At 43.3% G+C, this 19,915-nt stretch overlaps 1 protein-coding gene across 3 annotated transcripts; it reads right to left on the bottom strand.

Moving 5' to 3' along the window:
- Nucleotides 1-1,567: 1,567 nt before the first annotated feature.
- pigh (phosphatidylinositol glycan anchor biosynthesis, class H) lies at nt 1,568-18,378 on the bottom strand. Of its 3 annotated transcripts, none has more exons than XM_041213871.1 (5): nt 18,154-18,378; nt 14,411-14,620; nt 8,264-8,347; nt 5,457-5,576; nt 1,568-2,931 (listed from the first exon to the last, which is right to left on the bottom strand). In XM_041213871.1, exons 1-4 carry the CDS (start codon nt 18,325-18,327, stop codon nt 5,493-5,495), a joined length of 552 nt encoding a protein of 183 aa, XP_041069805.1. In that variant the 5' UTR covers nt 18,328-18,378; the 3' UTR covers nt 1,568-2,931; nt 5,457-5,492. The 3 variants fall into 3 exon arrangements, with proteins under 3 accessions (XP_041069805.1, XP_041069806.1, XP_041069807.1); XM_041213872.1 differs by having other exon boundaries at nt 8,264-8,344; XM_041213873.1 differs by lacking the exon at nt 18,154-18,378 and adding an exon at nt 17,795-18,109.
- Between the last annotated feature and the right edge of the window lie 1,537 nt (nt 18,379-19,915).

The raw sequence follows: 19,915 nt of genomic DNA, 5'->3' as shown, positions 1-19,915 counted from the left end.
TTGCTGTTAAGGAGGGAATTCCAGGATTTTGATCCAGCCACAATAAAGGAACAGCAATAAAGGTCCAAGTCAAGATGGTGTGTGACTTGAAGGGGGAACTCAGGGTATTCCCAAGCACTGCTTCCCTTGCTCTTCTAGCTGGTAGCGGTCTTAGATTTGGGAGATGCTGTTGATAAAGTCTTGGTGAGTTGCTGCAGCACACCTTTCTATATGGTATATGATGCTGCCACTATGCACTGGTGGTGGAGGCAGTGAATATTTAAGGTGGCATATGGGGTCTCAATCAAGTGGGGCTACTTAGTCCCGGATGGTGTCAAACTTAAGTGTTGGTGGAAAGGCTACGGAGAATCAGGTGAGTCACTCACCTGAGAATACACAACCTCTGACCTGCTCTTATAGCTACGGTATTTATGTGATTGGTGCAGTTAAATTTCTGGTCAATGATGACCCCCCCAAAATGGTGGTGGTGGGGGATTCAGTTATGATACCAATGAATGTCAAGGGGAAATGGTTAGTTTCTCTTTTTGGAGATGATTATTGCGCCTGGCACTTTTGTGGTATGAGCATTACTCGCAAATTATCAGCCCAAGCCTGAATGTTTTCCAGGTCATGTTGCATACTTCATTATTTAAGTAACTGTAAATGGAACTGAACACTGTGCAATCATCCCACTTCTGACCTTATGATGGAGGGAAGGTCATTAATGAAGCAGCTGAAAATGGTTGGGCCTAGGACACTATCCTGAGGAAATTCTGCAGTAATGTTCTGGGCTGAGATGATTGGCCTTCAACAAATACAACCATCTTCCTTTGTGCTGGATATGACTCCAATCAGTGGAGAGTCTTCCCCCAATTCTCATTGACTTATTTTAACTAGGGTTTCTTGAAGCCACTCTTAGACAAATGCTGCCATGTGAAGGGAAGAGACTGTCACCCAACCTCTGGATTATAACCCATTATGGTTAAAGTTTTGAGTTTTGTAGCTAACTCAGCAATTTGAACTGAGCACCCACTCTTAACAGCAGTAAGTACTCACATAAAACAGCCACTTCTATCGCTTCCACTGGGCAGCACTGAGCAGAAGTGGCAATAACAAGAGTTTCAGCATTTGCAGTGAGCTGTCATAGTTGGCGCCCCCTTTGAAGGCAGCTCACTGATGGAAACAATCCACCCCACCCCACCCCCACTCCATATTGACCTTCTCGCCACTCCTGTATTAAGTGTCCACCACCTTTATATTAACAGATTAACAGCCATATACTGACCCATCTTTTGCCCTGATATCCCATCGCCCCAACATGACCCACCCACCACCTATATATTGATCTTTAGCCACCCATGACTCCTCGCACATTCATGTCATAAACGCTATCATCCTTGTCATGATTCTCACCCCATTCACCCATATTGTAATCCCGCCAAAAAATTGACACTGCCAAATGGCAACCCTCCCATTGCCCACATGGTGACCTCTGCTATCCATATACTGACATTCATTTATACTTTGAGCAGTCTCAGAACCAACTCTTCTTTAACACCTCCCATTGGAACGCAGGTGACACTCTGGATTTTAGAATAAACGTTTATTGATGAGTAAGGACCAGCTGATTTGTACAGAATAAAGGTGAACTAATCAAGAATGTTAAGCTTCTCCATTTCACTTCAAAAATAAAACTGAGGATTACTGCTGTCTGGAAATTGGGTGCAGCAACTTGGACGAAATGCCGGCGCAAATTGAGTGTCTGGTTTCTTGTTTACATACACGGAGCTCCTGCAGTCACTTCCAGTGTTTTCATACCTTTCAAATCACTAGAGAAGCTAATCTTGCAAAGCACTACATCACCAAAAATATCACACACTAAGTTCAAGACCATGATCATTCAGTACATCCTGGATGCTTCTTGGTCCCAGTGACCATATGGTCACTGGCTGAAGTTAGTAAATCTTCTAATGCTCACTCGCTGGCTAACTTGCATCTGCCTACCAGTACATAAAAAATCAGCCTTAAAACTGAGCCCCTCCATTAACCTATTTATAAATAATTGTGGGGCTGATTGTATAACAATAAAATTGTCCAATACTGCACTGGACAATACTGAATGAGGCATCAGGTACAGGTCTCCAGAAAGAAATCCTGTTGCTGATTATTACCAGTGATAGATATTAGTTTAGTAATAGCATTCTATTACTAAGTCAGAACGTCGTGTTTTCAATTCCACATCAGAGACTTGATCACTAATTCCAGGCTGACATTCCACTGCAGTACAGCTTTTGGTTGAGACATTAAACCAAGGCCCCAGCTGCTCTCTCAGGAGGATATAAAAGATCCCATGATCCTATTTCAAAAACAATCAAGGGTGTTCTCCCTGATGTCCTGGCCAACATTTACCCCTCAAACAACAACACTAAAACAGGCTATTGGGTCTTTATCACATTGCTGCAAGCAAACTGGCTGCTGTATTTCCTAAATTACAATAATGACTACACTTCAAAAGTACTTCACTGGCTGTGTAGTGTTTTGACACGTTCCATGATTGTGAAAGGTGCTCTATCAAGACAATTGTTTCTCTATCAATGCCGCTGTGACAAAGAACCTTCAGGCTGTTGCTCATTCACCTGTTGTACATCTAAAGCTTTGCACTTAAAATGTGTTGCCCAAAGTTCTTCTTTATGAAGTGCCTCAAGAACAAAGATGTAGTTTCAAATGTGCAGTGATACCAATTGACGGTGAACTGATGCTTGCTATCTGTTGGGACCATCTCCTTGACTTTATGAGAGCAGTGGGAAATGTCCTCTTCTTCAAAGCCTTGCTGCCACAGTTAGTTGCAGAAGAATCCTTTGATGGGGTGGTTGCTTAGTTTAGACACCTATTTTAAAAAAGCATTCTTTGATGATAAATTTCAGCAGCACAGGCAATCGATCCAGGCTCTGTCTGAAAGAGAAAATTCCACATCATTCTCTTACAGAAAATGGTGTCTGGAGCAGTTTTTAACCTTTAAAGTTGACTCCATTTATTCCACTTCAATAGCCTGGAATCCTCACAAAAGTCCAGGTTTTATTGGCCAGTTTTCTTCCCCAACTCTCCGGAAAGTTGTCTGGCTGGGGTAGAATTCCATGAACACCAGCAGACCTTGTGCATTTACCCCCTTATGACTATGCTTCATGTATGAAAACGGACAACAAAGGTTGGTCAGCTAACCTACTTTCCAGTCCTCCTTTAACCTGCTCCTTAAAACCTAACTCTTTGATCAAGGTTCATGGCCACCTGCCTGAATATCACCTTATGTGGCTTGGTGTCTAATTTTTGTTTTAGGTGCCTTGGGGTGTTTTATTATGTTATTTAAGGAAAGAGTAGGGCCTATTAGAGACCAAAAAAGCAACCAATGTGTGGAGGCAGATGACGTAGACATGGTTCTTAGTGAATACTTTGCGACTGGCTTCACAAAAGGGGGAATTGTTGAAAGTTGATTAATTGCCAGGCCGCTTAGGGAAACAAAGGAGGAAACAGCGGAGGCTCTGACCATCATTTTCCAATCTTCTCTGGCTACAAGTATGTTTCCTGAGGACTGCTAATAGTGTACCATTAGTTAAAAAGGGAGAAAGCCAGTCAGCCTAACCTTGGTGTTGAGCAAGTTACTGGAATAAATTCTGAGGGACAGAATAAATCATCATGAGGAAAGGTACAGATTAATCAAGGACAGTCAACATGGTTTTGTTAAGGGAAGGTCATGTCTGAGTAACTTGACAGAATTTTTTGAGGAGGTAATAAGGAGAGTTCTCTGAGGGTGAATTCTATAAAGGCTTTTGACACGTTCCAACATGGAAGACTAGTCAGAAAATTACAAGCCTACAGGATCCATGAGGAAATGTTAAGTTGGATCCAAAATTAGCTTAGTGGCAGGAAGGGTAATAATTAACAGGTGTTTTTGTGACTGCAAGGCTGTTTCCAGTGGGGTTGCGCAGGCGTTATCCTAGGTCCTTCCTTCACTGGCTTAGACTTAAATGTAGAGGAAATGATTAAGAAGATCGGAGACAATACACAAATTTACCCCATGGCTAACAGTGAGAAAGAAAGCTGTAGATTGCAGGAAGGTCTCAATGCACTGGTTAGATGGAAAGAAAGGTGGCAAATAGAATTCAATCTGGAGAACTGTATTTAGGAGGGCAAACAAGGCCAGGGAATACATAATTAATGGTAGGATACTAGAAGTAGTCGTTTGGTAGTACAGAACTTGAGTACTGCCAAAAAAGAGACATATCGAAACTTTTCATCTTGCACTCATCAGTCATCTCATACAGTGTAAATTGTTGTTTTCCCCTTAAATCAGTATTCTTGAGAATTGTCCTGATGAGTGCAAGACAAAAAGCTTTGATACGTCTCTTTTATCAGTAATACTCAAATACTGAGAAATGTAGAGGATCTGAGGGACCTTGGACTGCATGTCTACAGGTCACTGATGGTAACAAGGTAGGCAGATAAGGTAGTTAAGAAGGTGTAGGGGATACTTTCCTTTATTAGCCAAGAGACAGAATATAAAAATAGGGAAGTTATGCTAGAACTGTATAAGATACTAACTGGGCCACAGCTAGAGTACTGGGAACAGTCCAAGAAGGATGGGATCACATTAGAGAAGGTAAAGAGGAGAATTATGAGGATGTTGCCTGAAACAGAGAATGTTAGCCATGAGAAAATATTGGATAGGCTGGGGGGAGATTTAATTGAGGTGTATAAATTTATGAGGAACTTAGATAGAGTGAATAGAAAGAACCTATTTTCCTTAGCAGATAAGTCAATAACCTGGGGCACGGATTTAAAGAAATTGGTAGGAGGATTAGAACGGAGTTGAGGAGAAATTTGTTCACCAAAGAATGGTGGGGATCTGGAACTCGCTGCCTGAAAGATCGAGGTGATTCAAAAATTTACCCTGTGGCTGACAGTGAGAAAGAAAGCTATAGACAGCAGGATGGTATCATTGGACTGGTTAGATAGGCAGAAAAGTGCAAATGGAATTCAATCTCAGAAATCCTCATCGCATTTAAGAAGCATTTGAATCTGCACTTGAACTGCCGTAACCCACAGAGCTACAGACCAAGGGCTGGAAAGTGGGATCAAGCTGGATAACTCTCTCTTAGCTATCAAGGATATGACAGACCAAATGGCCTAATTCTGTGCTGTAAATTTCTGTAATTCTATGATTCATCAATATTTTTTACTCAAAAAGCCATCAGGAAAGCACAGACGGAGAGCTGGCAGAAAGCCAGCCATGAAATGGTGGCCCTTCACCAAGACTTCTTGAAAGACCCTCACATCTGTGCAAATTTATGCAGGTTATAATTGAAAATTGATGGCCGTTTGGTCAGGTTTATTGAATGAGGAAAATTATCTTATGCCATCATTTCAAGGCAGCCTGTCCCAGTGTAAACTGACAACAGTACAGGAGAAGAGTGCATAATTACCTGAAAGAATGAGGCTGTTACTTGATTGAAGCTACTTCACTGATCTGCCTGTGTCTGTTGTAGGATTTCCTGGCAGCTTCTGTACACCTGGGATAAACAGTCCAGACGTGGTTTGGCACTCTTGAAATAGAAAGTTGAATGTTGTTAAAAATCCACCGATTTCCTTCCTCTCCCCAAGCCCCTCGTGGTGACTATTAGCTGCACTTATTGAACGAGAGGAAGTCAAGCTGGCTGTTTGGAACTTAAGTTAACCTTTTCTCCCTATTAAACATGGATTCAGCTTTGCTGGCACATGCCAGACGTTATCAACGAATCACTTCCTTACACAACTGACAAATCCTTCCCTGTCAAAAAACGAATCTTCTACTATTTTGACAGATGCTGTGTACAGATGTGGTGCTCAGAAATCAGACTGCAGGTCATCATAGTCTATATCCCATTAGCCAAAGCTCTCAGCCCACACATGCACTACTCGTCCTCTATCCACAGTATGTCAAGATGATGCTGGAGTGTGAGAGAGAGAGAGACACAAAGAGAAAGACAGCTAGATCAGTAACTAAAGCCACACAAGAGGAAAGGGAGAGAGAAATCACAGGGCCACAGTAAGAGTGCTTAGCAGTCTAAATAATTAACAAGGAAGGAGCAACAACGAAAAAAAGAGAGGTCAGGTTACGGAGACAATGAGAGAGCATACGAGAGAATAAAAGATTAATAGCCAAGCCACAGAGAGAGAGAGGGAAATCACAAACAGCCCAGAGAGAGAGGGGAAGAGGTCAACCAGCCACATTGAGAGAGATAAAGCAAGATCACCAACTAGGCAAGAAAAACAGACACAGAGAATACAGGAAAGAAAGAGACAGCCAGAAAGCGAGTCAGAGAGATGGAGAAAGAGAGAAGTGCAAGTATACCAATATATATGCCAGCTTTAAATATTTGCAACATGACCAAGTGCACCCCTTCCCCCTATTTAACCTGGCCCCCTTTCCCTCACACCATTTCAATTGACATTCTTTGATTCCCTTTTCTCATTATTCATGCTCACTTCCTACATACATTAATAAATCACAATGCTCTTCCACTGTTATATTGGTAAGTACCAGAAATGCTACTCGAATAGCTCCTTGAATGCCACTGTCTGGGCGCTACTGCGCCACACAATCCTCAAGATCTCAGGTTTGACCCTCATTCTTGCTCAGCTATGATGTTCCATGCTTCTGAGTTAGAAGGTTATGGGTTTAAGCCCTACTCCAGAGACTTGAGCACAAAATCTAGGCCAATCCTCCAGTGCAGGGAGTGTTGTACTGCAGAAGGTCCTTTTTTTAGGTGCAATGTTAAACTGAGGCACCGTATCCCGTCTCATGTAAATGTAAAACATCCTACAGCACTATTCAAAGAACAATGGGAGACTTCTCCCTGCTGCCCTTTCCAATATTTATCCCTCAACCAACGTCACTAAAACAAATGATGTGGTAATTACCACAATGTTAATTGTGGGATCTTGCTGTGTGCCAACTGGCTGCTGCATTTTCTACATTAAGACAGTATCTAAAAAGCACTTGAGATGGCCTGAAGTTCTGAAGCTTAAAATTCCTCAGATAGGCTTCCCGCTAGATTCCCATCTACCCTGGTCTCTCTGCAATTTAAAGCTGGGGCAGCAAGGCCTCAGACAGGCCACCCGCCCTTGCTCCAGTTGAGGCCCTTAGGTGACCAATTATTGACCACCTAATGGTCATTTCCTGCCCAGCCTCAATTTTTAGGCTGACGGGAGGATTTCCCAAGTATGAGTGAAGTGTGAAAATAATTGGGTTCAGGCCTCGGGCGGGAAGGGGGGGGCCAACACCTCCACCTTTAGCCCACTTTTAACTTCGGGCGACCCCCCCCCCCCCCACCCCCACACTTAAAGGCTGGTAACTTCAGGACCTCCTTTCACCCCCTGCCTCTCCCCTGACTCCCCAATCCCCCAATGTCCACACCCTCAAGCCTCCCCTACCCTCCCTTCCCATCCTGAGATCCCCAAAACTTACCACTTCTGGAATCCTGGGGCTTAGGCTCAGGGGACTGCTTGCAGTCCTGTCCACTGCAGCTTCTGGCGCTGCACGGACTAGAGTGCTGCCAGTCTCCCAAGTGAGGGGCGGAAGTCCCACCTACAGCCAATTAACGCTCATTGGAGTGTGAAATCGCTGCAGGGCAGGCAGTGTCAGTGGGGATGTGCTCCACACCAACTCTTAGGATGGGGGCACGGGAAACCCTGCCATCCTACAACTCCCAGCCATTATATAAATGCAAGTTATTTCCCCTTCGGTTGAACAGTCCACCAACATTACAACAGTGCAAAGCTTACTAGTGAATAATGTCCAATTGGACAGTACAGTGTGACCACAGCTCGAGGTGAAGATAGAATTAGGATGCCAGGACAAGAATGGTGAAGGAGGAAGCCCACCAGAGCTCCCCATTTTTGATTGGCAGACCAGCAACCACCACCCCCACCCCTCACAGTGGAAATAGGTAAGGCCACACTTGGTTGCAAACCCCTTCACGGTTCAGCAGCTGCCAAAGTTCAGTCTGTGGACTTACAAAGATTCATTGCTTGACTGAGGTACAGAAGAGATGTCAGTGCCTCGTGGAACTGTAGCCCAGCAACAGTGTTACCTGAATTTGTTACAAAGCCAGCATCAGAGATGTTGGTGTGGTAAGATTGCAGTGGATGGGGCGGGGGGTGGGTGTGTGTGGTGGGAGGAGAGGAAGGGAACAGAGAGGGAATCATCATTTACGTTCACTCACAGCCATTTGATCTTACTGTGTTTTACCTGAAACACTGGTACCACTTCTGAAACTCCTCTGGGGTTTCCTGGATCTATCAGTAGTATACACAGGTAGTAGATAACCTTCTGCTGCAAGGAAGAAACAAAAGATCTTATATATTAGGCTTCATCGCTTCTCATAAATTTTCCCCAGCCTCTCTCAAACACAAGCATCCTCTGGAACTGTTGCAGTCTATCTGGTGAAAGTACTCCCACTGTTATTGCAGCTGCATCCATCCAGGCAAGTGAAGAGCATTTCATTATACCCCTGACTTGTGCCTCATAGGTAAAGGGGAGGCTTGGACAATTTGGAGCTTAGCTACGTACATACCACAGGATACCTGCTCTAGTAGCCATGGCATTTATTTGGCTGATCCGGTTGAGTTTCTGCCGAATGGTAATCCTCAAGGATGTTGATGGTGAGGGTATTTGGCAATGGTAATGCCTTTGAATGTCACGGAGATGTGGTTAGCCTCTCTCTTGTGTGAGGGAATCTGTGTCTTTAAATTTAATTATAGCTTTTGAGGCAGACCCTAACCAAAACACAAACTGAACTGAAAGGGAAGCAGGAAGGGGAACAAAACAGATAAACATAGAAAAGAAACTGACCCTCCCAGTTGCTAAGGAAACAAAAACAAACACGGTTTTGAAACTAGAACTTTTAGAAAACTGAACCTAGTTGAAAGACATAAAAGGACACAGATTAGTCCAAGCTGGGCAGTAGCAGCTGATGGTGCAGAACAGGCAAACTGTAGAAGGCAGAATCCACATACAGAAGCTGAAATAGAGTTGCTGCAGCAGTTTCTGTCAATTGAAGATACCATTAATGGATCTATGCCATTCAGACTAAGTTGAGCTGGCTCCGCAGGTGTGTACCATTTTGTGGTGGACCATGCAGATGGAAGTCAGGTTGGCTGTGAGCTGCTGTCAGACGGGATCAGTCTAGCTCCTCGAAAGATCAGAGCTGAAATTCTTCATGAAGAAGACGGAGTTTGAAAGACTTTGGGCGGAATTGGCCGTGCCCACTGACGTCGGGCGTGCTCGGCGGCATGAGCAGACAATATGGCGAGAAGGCCAGAATTTGGTTTCATGATGTCGTGAAATCAGTTTGCGATCGTCCACTCAGCCTGTCGATGACAGGCTGCGTTTCCTGTCATCGGACATCAGGAACAGAATATAGAGAATGGCTAAAAGGTTAATCAGGAGTAAGAAATTAGAGTATCAGAGGAAGCTAGTTAGAAACATAAAAACGGATAGCAAGCGTTTCTACAGGTACTTAAAAAGGAAAACAGTAAGTAAAGTGAATGTTGGTCTTCTAGAGAGTGACAGTGGGAAATTAATAGTAGATAATAAGGAAATGGTGGAAGAAATGAACAAATATTTTGCTTCTGTGTTCACTATAGAAGATACAAAAAACACTCCACTAATAGCTGCAAATCAGGAGGTAAACGGGAGAAAGGAACTTGGTGAAATTGAAATCACTAGGGAAATGGTACTGAGCAAATGGAGCTGCAGGCTGGCAAGTCTCTGGGTCCCGATGGACTACATCCTAAAGTCTTAAAAGAGGTGGCTAATGAGGTATTCGATGCACTGATGTTATTTTTCCAAAATTCTCCAGATTCTGGAAAGGTTCCATCAGATTGGAAAGTAGCAAACATAACCCCTCTATTCAAGAAAGGAGGGAGGCAGAAAACAGAAAACTATAGGCCAGTTAGCTTGTCGTCTGTCATGGGGAAATTATCAGAATCGATCATTAAGGAGGTTATGGCTGGGCACTTAGAAGAGCTCAAAGCAATCAGGAAGAGTCAGCATGGTTTTGTGAAAGGAAAATCATGTTTAACCAATTTATTGAAGTTTCTTGAAGCAGTAACATGCGCAGTGGATAAAGGGGAGCCGGTAGACATACTGTACTTGGATTTCCAGAAGGCATTTGATAAGGTGCCACATCAAAGATTATTACGGAAAATAAAAGCGCATGGTGTGGAGGGGTAACATATTAGCATGGATAGAAGATTGGCTGGCTGGCTGGCAGAAAGCAGAGAGTATGCATAAATGGGTTTTTTTCTGATTGGCATGATGTGACGAGTGGAGTCCCACAGGGGTCTGCACTGGGGTCTCAACTTTTTAGGATTTACGTCAATGACTTAGATGAGGGGAGTGAAGACACGGTAGCTAAATTTGCAGATGACACAAAGATAGGTAGGAAAGTATATTGTAAAGAGGACATGAGGAGATTGCAGATGGATATAGACAGGTTGAGTGAGTGGGCAAAGATCTGGTAAATGTAGTTCAATGTGGGAAAATATGAAGTTGTTCACTTTGACAGGAAGAACAAAAAAGCAGAGTGTTACTTAAATGGAGAACGGCTGCATAATTCTGAGGTACAGAGGGATCTAGTACATGAGTCACAAAAAGTTAGTATGCAGGTACAGCAAGTAATTAAGAAGGCTAATGGAATGCTATCCTTTATTACAAGAAGGATTGAACATAAAAGTAAGGATGTTATGCTTTAGTTATACAGTGCATTGGTGAGGCCACTTCTCAAATACTATGTGCAGTTTTGGCCTCCTTATTTAAGGAAGGAGGCGGTTCAAAGTTGGTTTCCTAGATTGATACCTGGAATAAGTGGGTTGTCTTATGAGGAAAGGTTGGACAAACTGGGCTTGTTTCCAATGTTGTTTAGAAGAGTGAGGGGTGATTTGATTGAAGTATACAAGATCCTGAACAGCCTTGACAAGGTAAGTTGTTTCCTTTTGTGGGTGAGTCCAGAACTAGGGGGCACTGTCTTAAAATTAGGGGCTGCCCTTTTAGGACAGAGATGAGGCAAATTTTTTCTCTCAGAGGATTGTGCGACTTTGGAGCTCCCTGCCTCAGGAGATGGTGGAGGCAAGGTCGTTGAATATTTTTAAGACAGAGGTAGATTCTTGTTATGCAAGGGAATCAAAGTTTATTGGGGTTAGATGGGAATGTGGAAATCGAAACACAAGATGATCAGCTAATGAGGTAATCGATGCACTGGTGTTATTTTTCCAAAATTCGCTAGATTCTGGAAAGGTTCCATCAGATTGGAAAGTAGCAAATATAACCCCTCTATTGAAGAAAGGAGGGAGGCAGAAAATTGGAACGCTGGATCGTCTGCATGATCATGCACATTGGCATGATCGCACGCCAAATTGTTTCACAACAGCATATATAAGGCTGCAGCACTCACTTGGGTCACTTGTTGAATTTCAAGGTTCGGGTGCATGGGAGGCATGGGGGCAAGGGCTGCCCTGCAGTTGAGGCAACTTGGGGATGGGGGCAAGGGCTGCCCTGCGGTTGAGGCAACTTGGGGGTGAGGGGCGGGGGGGGGGCAGGAAAAAACTTAGGGGTGGGGGCAAGGGCTGCCCTGTAGTTGAAGGTAGCACGTGTGGGATGGGGGACAGGGAAACTGCCACACATTAGGAAAAGCTTGTATAAAGTGACCATTCCTCCGTAGCTGAGACGGTTCAGATGCAGCCACGTTGTCTGAGGAATAATAAATGGAACTGAACACTGCACAATCAACAATAATCACACCTATTTCTGACCTTATAATGGAGGGAAGGTCATTAATAAAACAGCTGATGATAGTGGGACCTAGGACATTATCCTGAGAAACTCCTGCAGTGATTCTCTGGGGATAAGATGATTGGCCTCCAACAACAACTTGTAATTTTTTAGCGCCTTTAATATAATAACACATCCCAAGATACTTTTCCCAAGATGCTTTACAGGAGCGTTACCAAACAAAATTTGATCAAACCACCATCTTCCTTTATCCTAGGTATGACTCCAGCCACTGGAAAGTTCTCCACTCAACACCCCCCTACCTCCATTCACTTCAGTTTTTGCAGGACTCCTTAATGCCACACTTGGTTGAATGCCGCCTGATAGCTGGGCAGTCATCACTCTGGAATTCCACTCTTTTGTCCATATTTGGACCAAGGCCATGCCTCCATTTCCCCCATCCACCTGAGAGATCCTGCACCGTTCAAGGATGCTGCCACATTTTGAACCTCCCTTCCCAGGGAGCAGCAAGATCAAAATGATCATTCACTATCAATTGTGGCAAAAGGTTATGGCCCTGAAACATTAATTTTATGTTTCTCACCACAGAGCGTTTCCAGCAGTTTCTGTTTTTAATTCACATTTTCAGCAGCTGCTGTATTTTAGAATGATAAAGCGCAGAAAGGCTCAATTTGGCCCATCATGTCTGTGCCAGCTTTTGGAAAGAGCTATCCAATTATCCCACCCACTCCTGCTCTTCCCCGTAGCCCTACAAGTTTCTTCTTTTCAAGTATTTATCCTATTCCCTTCTGCTTTTATCCACCCCCCCCCCCCACCCCCCACTGCAAGAATAATCATTGTCTTCCTCTGCAGTTTTCTCATTTTAAAATTTCTCTCTTTTCTGAGATCATCCTTTTAAAATCATCCACCATCACACTCTCTGAGGTTAGGCCTGCAGATCTTTCCCTTTAACCTGTTTGATTTTCTTTTAAAATCTGTTTTTCACCTCCTACATTTAATTCCGTTTCCGTTGATATTCTGACAAGACGTTCCTTTCCTGCGACCCCACCCCCGAGCCCCATCTGTCATCTTCTCTGACATTCCAGCTCTAGCCTCCAGAGTCCTCTCTTCCAACTATTCACCTCAACCCTAATCTTTTTCAATTAAGAACTATATATTCATTTAATCATTTAAAACAAATGTAAATCTTTTAAAAATGTATACATTTTTCAATACCTTTAAATTATATATTTAATTTTAATAGTTATTTATTCTCTTAATCTTTCATGCTGCAATTTAAAATTTCAATTTAAAGGTATTTCAATAAATTTAAATATATATAGATTCAGAAGCAAAATACTGCAGATGCTGCGAATCTGAAATTAAAACAGAAACACTGTGTCACCTGCCAATGCAATATGGCTGTGCAAGATGGCCACCAATACACTTCTGCGCATGCGCAGAAATCCAATGACGTGACTGTCAGAGCCTGCAGCTTGGAACTCAGAGTAGCAGAAGGGGGAGGGAAGGATTTGCAGGTGGGAAACTAAAATCCTTTCCTTGTAGGGTATTTTACTGCAGTCATGTTGCTAAGTGTTTCTAAACTCTTGTCTCACTATATCAGTAATGTAAGTGGATTGTAGGTTGCCATGAATGTTAGACGAGGTAATAAAGTCTAACACTCACAGCAAAAGACAATCCAAATACAATACTGAGATAATGAGACAGAGTTTAGAAACACTCACCAACAGGACTGCAGTTAAATATCCCACAAGGAAAGGATCTTAGTTTCCTGTCTGCAAATACCTCGGTTCTAACACCCTGTAAAAGGGGTTTCCAAAATCCATCACTTTCAGTCCAGCATGGAAATTCACAACATTGTTTCCTCCTGCTGCCAGTGATGGCCATGTATGTGCCCTGCTGCGCACTGCCCCCTAGAAACATGGCGGCCGTTATCCCAAGCCTGTCATCAGCATACAACTGCGCATGGAAGGCACTGATAGCAAAGCAGCCAAACATAAAACGCTAGAAACACTCAGCAGATCAGGCAGCATCTGTGGAGAGAAAAACAGAGTTAGTATTTCAGATCACCGATTCATGTCAAAATTGGAAGAAGTTAGAGGTTTAGCTGATTTTAGGCAACCACGGAAAACTAGCCAAGGCCGGTGGAATGGGGATTTTCTACCTTTGTTGACCCTGTGAGATGAGAAGCTCTCAGTAACGGAAGCCTGAGGAACAGCATGTCATCTTTCAGTTAAGTGCTTCCTTCATACAAGTGACTGCACTTTAAAAGGAAGTATTTAATTGGCCATGAAAGTGCTTTGGGACATTTGAAGTCACGAAAGGCACTATATAAATGTGAATTCTTATCCTGCCCTTTCTCAATCCTCCAAAAACAACTTAGAGGTTCCCTAATTTCATGTGGTTTCTTTATTACAATATTAAAGACAGTCTAAAGAGAGCATTAACTTTCCTGATGCAGTTCCTCACCAGAACACCAGAATTCTTCGTTTAGACGAAGAATTCGCTCAAGCGTTAACCAGACTCTCATTTTCAGGTGTTGTCATTTCCCTGCAGTTGAGCATATTGGCAAATTAAGAAATTGTTACTCTCTGCCTCACTTACCATATAAAAGGCTTCATTGATCACAATATCTTTCACCTTCTTCATCTCAATGAACCTCACGCTCTCTCTGCCCGAGGCATACAAAGTGTTCATCTGGACTCCAACTGAGCCAATAATCAGTACTGACTCCTGATCAATTTTAAATAAATGGAGGTGCAGTATCATCCCAAGGAGAGTCACAATGATGGAAGCTGAGAGCACTGAAGTGTTCTGCAAGAAACAATGCCCAATATCAAACATCAGTTCAGTTTCTGCAACCTGTTCATGAAGCCAACTTGAACTCTACTTCAATAATAGAAACAGAAAATGCTGGAAATACTCAGCAGGTAACTTTCCAGTTCTGATGAAAGGTCACAGACCTGAAACGTTAACCCTGTTTCTCTCTCCACAGGTGCTGCCTGACTAGCTGAGTGTTTTTAGTGTTTTATTTTGGTATTAGTGAACACCACTCTAGCCTGCATTATGTGCCCACAAAGGCATTTACACTGTTGTGGTCAGGCCTAATGTCTCTCCCAAGCAACTTAAGCAAGGGATTGCAATCTGCCATTCTCTCATCTTAGTTTCATAATCATACATATACAAGGATTCTCTGCATGTCTCCTGGTGGAAAGTGTGATGAAGATGGGGCTATCCCAGAATCCTTAGCAATGTTGAAAACCCCCTATTAAAATTATACGGGCTATACTGGTGGAGATCTAATAGCCAGATAGGTTGTGAAATACGAAAGAGCTAAATGAAGTGGAAAACATAATTGCAATGTGTTACGATCTCCGTGGTAACCAACAGCTTTTAAAAAGAAATTCAAAATTCCACTATATATTTGAAAGGATGACATGACAAGATTTTATGTTTTAAGAGGCTGATTCAATCGTGGTTCTCAAAAGGGCATTGGATAAGTACCTGACGAGAAAAAAATTGCAGGACTACAGCAAGAGGGCAGGGAGTGGGGCTAGCTGAATTTCTTTTGCAGGGAACTGGCATGGATACAAGAACCTGGATGGCTTCCTTCAGTGCTATAACCAATACACAATTCTATTTGATGAAAAATCCCAGAAATGAAATGTTCCATTACATGCTTGAGCCAAAACACAACCTGGTTAAAGAGGCACTCTGCACCATCTGCCTCCACCTCACATTCAGGCAGTGCATTCCACATCTCAATCACTCACTGTATAAAAACATCTTTCTTCATGTCACCACTTAATTGGCATCCCCTGGTACTTGACCATTCTACCAATGGGAGCAGTTTCTCTCTACCTACTCCAACTGGACCCCTCATCATTTTGAACACCTCTATCAAGTCTCCTCTCAAACTTCTCAAAGGGGAATAGCCTTAGCATGTCCAATCTAACAATGTAAATGAAGGCCCTCATTCCAGTAACCATTCTCATAAATCTCTTCTGCACCCTCTGTAAAGCCTTCAAATACTACCTAAAGTGTAGTGCCCAGAATTGGACACAATGCTCCAGTTGAATCCAAACCAGTGTTTTATCAAGATTCATAATAACATCCATATTTTTGTGCTTTTGCCTCTATTTATAAAGCCCAGGATCCCATATGCCTTTTTAACCGCTTTCTCAACCTTCAAGAATTTGTGCACATGCGTACTCAGGTCTCACTGTTCCTGCACCATCATTAAAATTTCACTCTGTGTTTTAAATTGCATCCTACTAAAATATATAAGTAATTACATATTCTCGACATTAAATTTAATCTGCCATGTGTCCGACCATTACACCTGTTTCTATCCTCTTGAAGTCTATCACTATCCTCCTAACGGTTCACAATACTTTCAAGTTTTGTGTCGTGCAAATTTTGAAATTATGCCCTGAGCAAAATCTAGGTCATTAATATAGATCAAGTAAAACAATGGTCCTTGTACTGTTCTCTGGGGAACCCCACTATATATCTTCCTCCATCCAAAAAACAACCATTCACCCTACTCTCTGTCTCCTGCCACGTAGCCAGCTTCATATCCATGATGCCACCGTTCCTTTTATTCCCTGGGGTTCATTCTGCTCACAAGCCTGTTATGTGGCACTTTAACAAATGCCTTTTGAAAGGCCACATACCCGACATCCACTACGCTGCCCTCATCAACCCTCTCTGTTACCTCATCAAAAATCTCAATCAAATACAGTAAACGTGATTTGCTTTTAACAAATCCAAGTTGGCGTTCCTTAATTAATCCTCACTTGCCGAATGACTGCTAATTTTGTCCAGATTATTGTTTCTAAATGTTTCCCCACCAAGTGACAGGCCTGCAGTTGTTGGGCTTATCTTTACAGGGGGGGTTGTATTATGAGGAAAGTTTGAGTAGGTTAGGTCTAAACTCATCAGAGTTTCGAAGAATGAGAGGTGATCTTATTGAAACATACAAGATTATAAAACAGCTTGACAGGGTAGATGGTGAGAAGATGTTTCCTCTCATGGGGGAATCTAGAATGAGGGGACACAGTTTAAAGGGGTCTTTCATTTAAGACTGGGATGAGGGGGAACTCCTTCTCTCAAAGGGTCGTTAGTCTTTGGAATTCGCTTCCATAGACACCAAAGGAGGTTTGTGGCCAGTGCCTCCACGATTTTCAGCCCTATTCCCCTCAGCATTGATGGATGCATCCCATCCAGCCCTGGTAACTTATCAACTTAAAGTACAGCCAGCCTATCTAATGTCACCTCTTTATCAACTTTAGCCTATCCAATATCTCAATTACAAAACAAAAACAGAATTACCTGGAAAAACTCAGCAGGTCTGGCAGCATCGGCAGAGAAAAGACTATACGTTTCGAGTCCTCATGATCCTTCAACAGAACTGAGTGAATATTAGGAGAGAGATGAAATATAAGCTGGTTTAAGGTGGGGGGCAGTGGGGGGGAGAGAGGTTGGCGGGGGGTGGTGTGCTTGTAGAGACAAGCAAGCAGTGATAGGAGCAGATAATCAAAAGATGTCACAGGCAAAGGAACAAAGAGGTGTTGAAGGTGGTGGTATTATCTAAACGAATGTGCTAATTAAGAATGGATGGCAGGGTATTCAAGGTACAGCTCTAGTAGGGGTGGGGTGGAAAGACTAGCAGGGCATACAAGATTTAAAAGTAATGGAAATAGGTGGGAAAAGAAAAATCTATATATATTGGAAAAAACAAAAGGAAGAGGGAAGAAACGGAAAGGGGGTGGGGATGGAGTAGGGAGTTCAAGATCTAAAGTTGTTGAATTCAACATTCAGTCCAGAAGGCTGTAAAGTCCCTAGTCGGAAGATGAGGTGTTGTTCCTCCAGTTTGCGTTGGGCTTCACTGGAACAATGCAGCAAGCCAAGGACAGACATGTGGGCAAGAGAGCAGGGTGGAGTGTTAAAATGGTGAGCGACAGGGAGGTTTGGGATCTCAATTACCTTCTCTTTCACTATGACATTGGCAGCATCTTCTTCCTTGGTAAAGACAGTTGCAAAGTACTCATATCGCCCCTCAGCCATGCCCTCTGCCTCCTTGCCTTTCTTCCTATCTTGAGAAACTCAGTTTTGCCCTGAGGTCAGTGCCCACTTGCTATAACCTTCTTTCGACTAGATGCCAACTGCCAAAGCAGTGCCCACGTGCAGTATGTGAAAACCCCGCCCAATAAAGGGGCGCGTCCCGAGGGCCTAACTGACGCGCCCGTGCACCAATCGGAGGCTGAGGGTCACCTGCCTGGACTCACTACGTCACTGCGCCCTGCTCAGCCAATCAGCGGGCACGTCTCCGCCCTTCCCCTCACCTGGGTGCCGTAAAAGATGGAGTAAGCGACCAGCCAGACGGCGGCGGTGTATGTAAGCACCGAGCGGAGTGACAACTTCGGAGAGATGACTGTAAATTCGCGACACAACGGGGAGTGGCGCTTTTGCTCGAAAATGATGCCGCGACCGTTAATGTCCTTGAAATCCGGCGCCATCTTTTCCCACCGACGGGTTTGTCGGGTGACGTCAGGGAGCCGTACGCTCGGCGAAACGTCAGACCGCCTGCTGCGTCAGGTCACGTGACTGCAATGGCTTGTCGGTGGGGCAACCGTTTAAAGGGACAAAAGCAAAAAACTGCGGATGCTGGAAATCCAAATCAAAAACAAAAATACCTGGAAAAACTCAGCGGGTCTGGCAGCATCTATGGAGAGGAATACAGTTAATGTTTCGAGTCCGAATGACCCTTCAACAGAACAGAATTTAAAGAGACAGTCCAGCCCGCACCCCCTCCCCCTCTCCCTCCAAAAGTCCAATAGAACCAATTCCCAGGGAATCTTCAAACTGGGAGATGGTGCAGCTACACAATAACTGGGAAACAAATGGGAACGTGAAAATAAAAACAAAAAACTGCGGATGCTGGAAATCCAACACAAAAACAGAATTACCTGAAAAAATCAGCAGGTCTGGCAGCATCGGCGGAGAAGAGTTGACGTTTCGAGTCCTCATGATCCTGTTGAAGGGTCATGAGGACTCAAAACGTCAACTCTTCTTCTCCGCGGATGCTGCCAGACCTGCTGAGTTTTTTCAGGTAATTCTGTTTTTGTTTGGGAACATGAAAATGTTAGTTTTAGGTCAGTGACAGGAAGGTACTGAAATCTCCACAGCTGTCCTGCTGATTATTTCTAGCACTTTCTGCAGATTTCCAGCATCCGCAGTGCTTTGCCTTGTAAAATATGCTAGAATCCTTGTTAAAAGATCAGATAACAAAACAATGTTATCCATTCATGGGATGTGGGTGTCACTGACTCAGCCAGCATTTATTGCCCATTCCTAAATGCCCTTATTCAGATGGCATCAAAGAGTCAACCACAAGGCTAGACCAGATAAGGACAGCATATTTCCTTCTCTAAAGGATATCAGTGAACTAGATGGATTTTGACAACAATCAGCAATGGTTTCATGGTCCACATCAGACTTTTAATTCCAGCTTTTTATTGAATTCAATTTTCACCATCTGCCATGGTGGGATTCAAACCCAGGTGCCCAGAGAACTAACCTGGGTTTCTGGAATACTAGTCCTGTGACAATACCAATATGCCACCACCTCCCCATGCTAGTAATGGAGAATATAATAATAAATAACAGATTCCTAAAAGGAAGGTGATGCTAAACAAGCCTTTTTGAATTTTTGAAGAAATAACAGAAAGTGATAAAAAGGGCTGTGGTATGCACAGATTTTTCTAAAGTCTGCAATAAGGGACCACAGAAGAGACTCATGACTAAGCTCAGGGTGTATGTGGTGGTATTGATATATGAAGTGGTACATTTTGGTAGAAAGATTGAGGAGAGGTAATATCAAATAAAGGGTGCAATTCTAAATCCAGTGCAGGAACAGAGAGACCTGGGGCTTTGTGTGTACAAATCATTGAAGGTGGCGGAGCAGCTTGAGAAAGTGGTCCAAGATATGGTATCCTGGGCTTTGTAAATAAAAGCAAGGAAATTATGATGAACCTTAATGAAACAATGGTTTGGTCTCAACTAGATTATTCTATCCAGTTCTGGCGCTGCACTTTAGGAAGGATG

The sequence above is a fragment of the Carcharodon carcharias genome, chromosome 20, assembly GCF_017639515.1.
Source record: "Carcharodon carcharias isolate sCarCar2 chromosome 20, sCarCar2.pri, whole genome shotgun sequence".
Lineage (NCBI taxonomy): Eukaryota > Metazoa > Chordata > Chondrichthyes > Lamniformes > Lamnidae > Carcharodon > Carcharodon carcharias.
The sequence above is the reverse complement of the archived record's forward strand: the minus strand, read 5'-3'. Positions and strand labels throughout refer to the sequence as shown.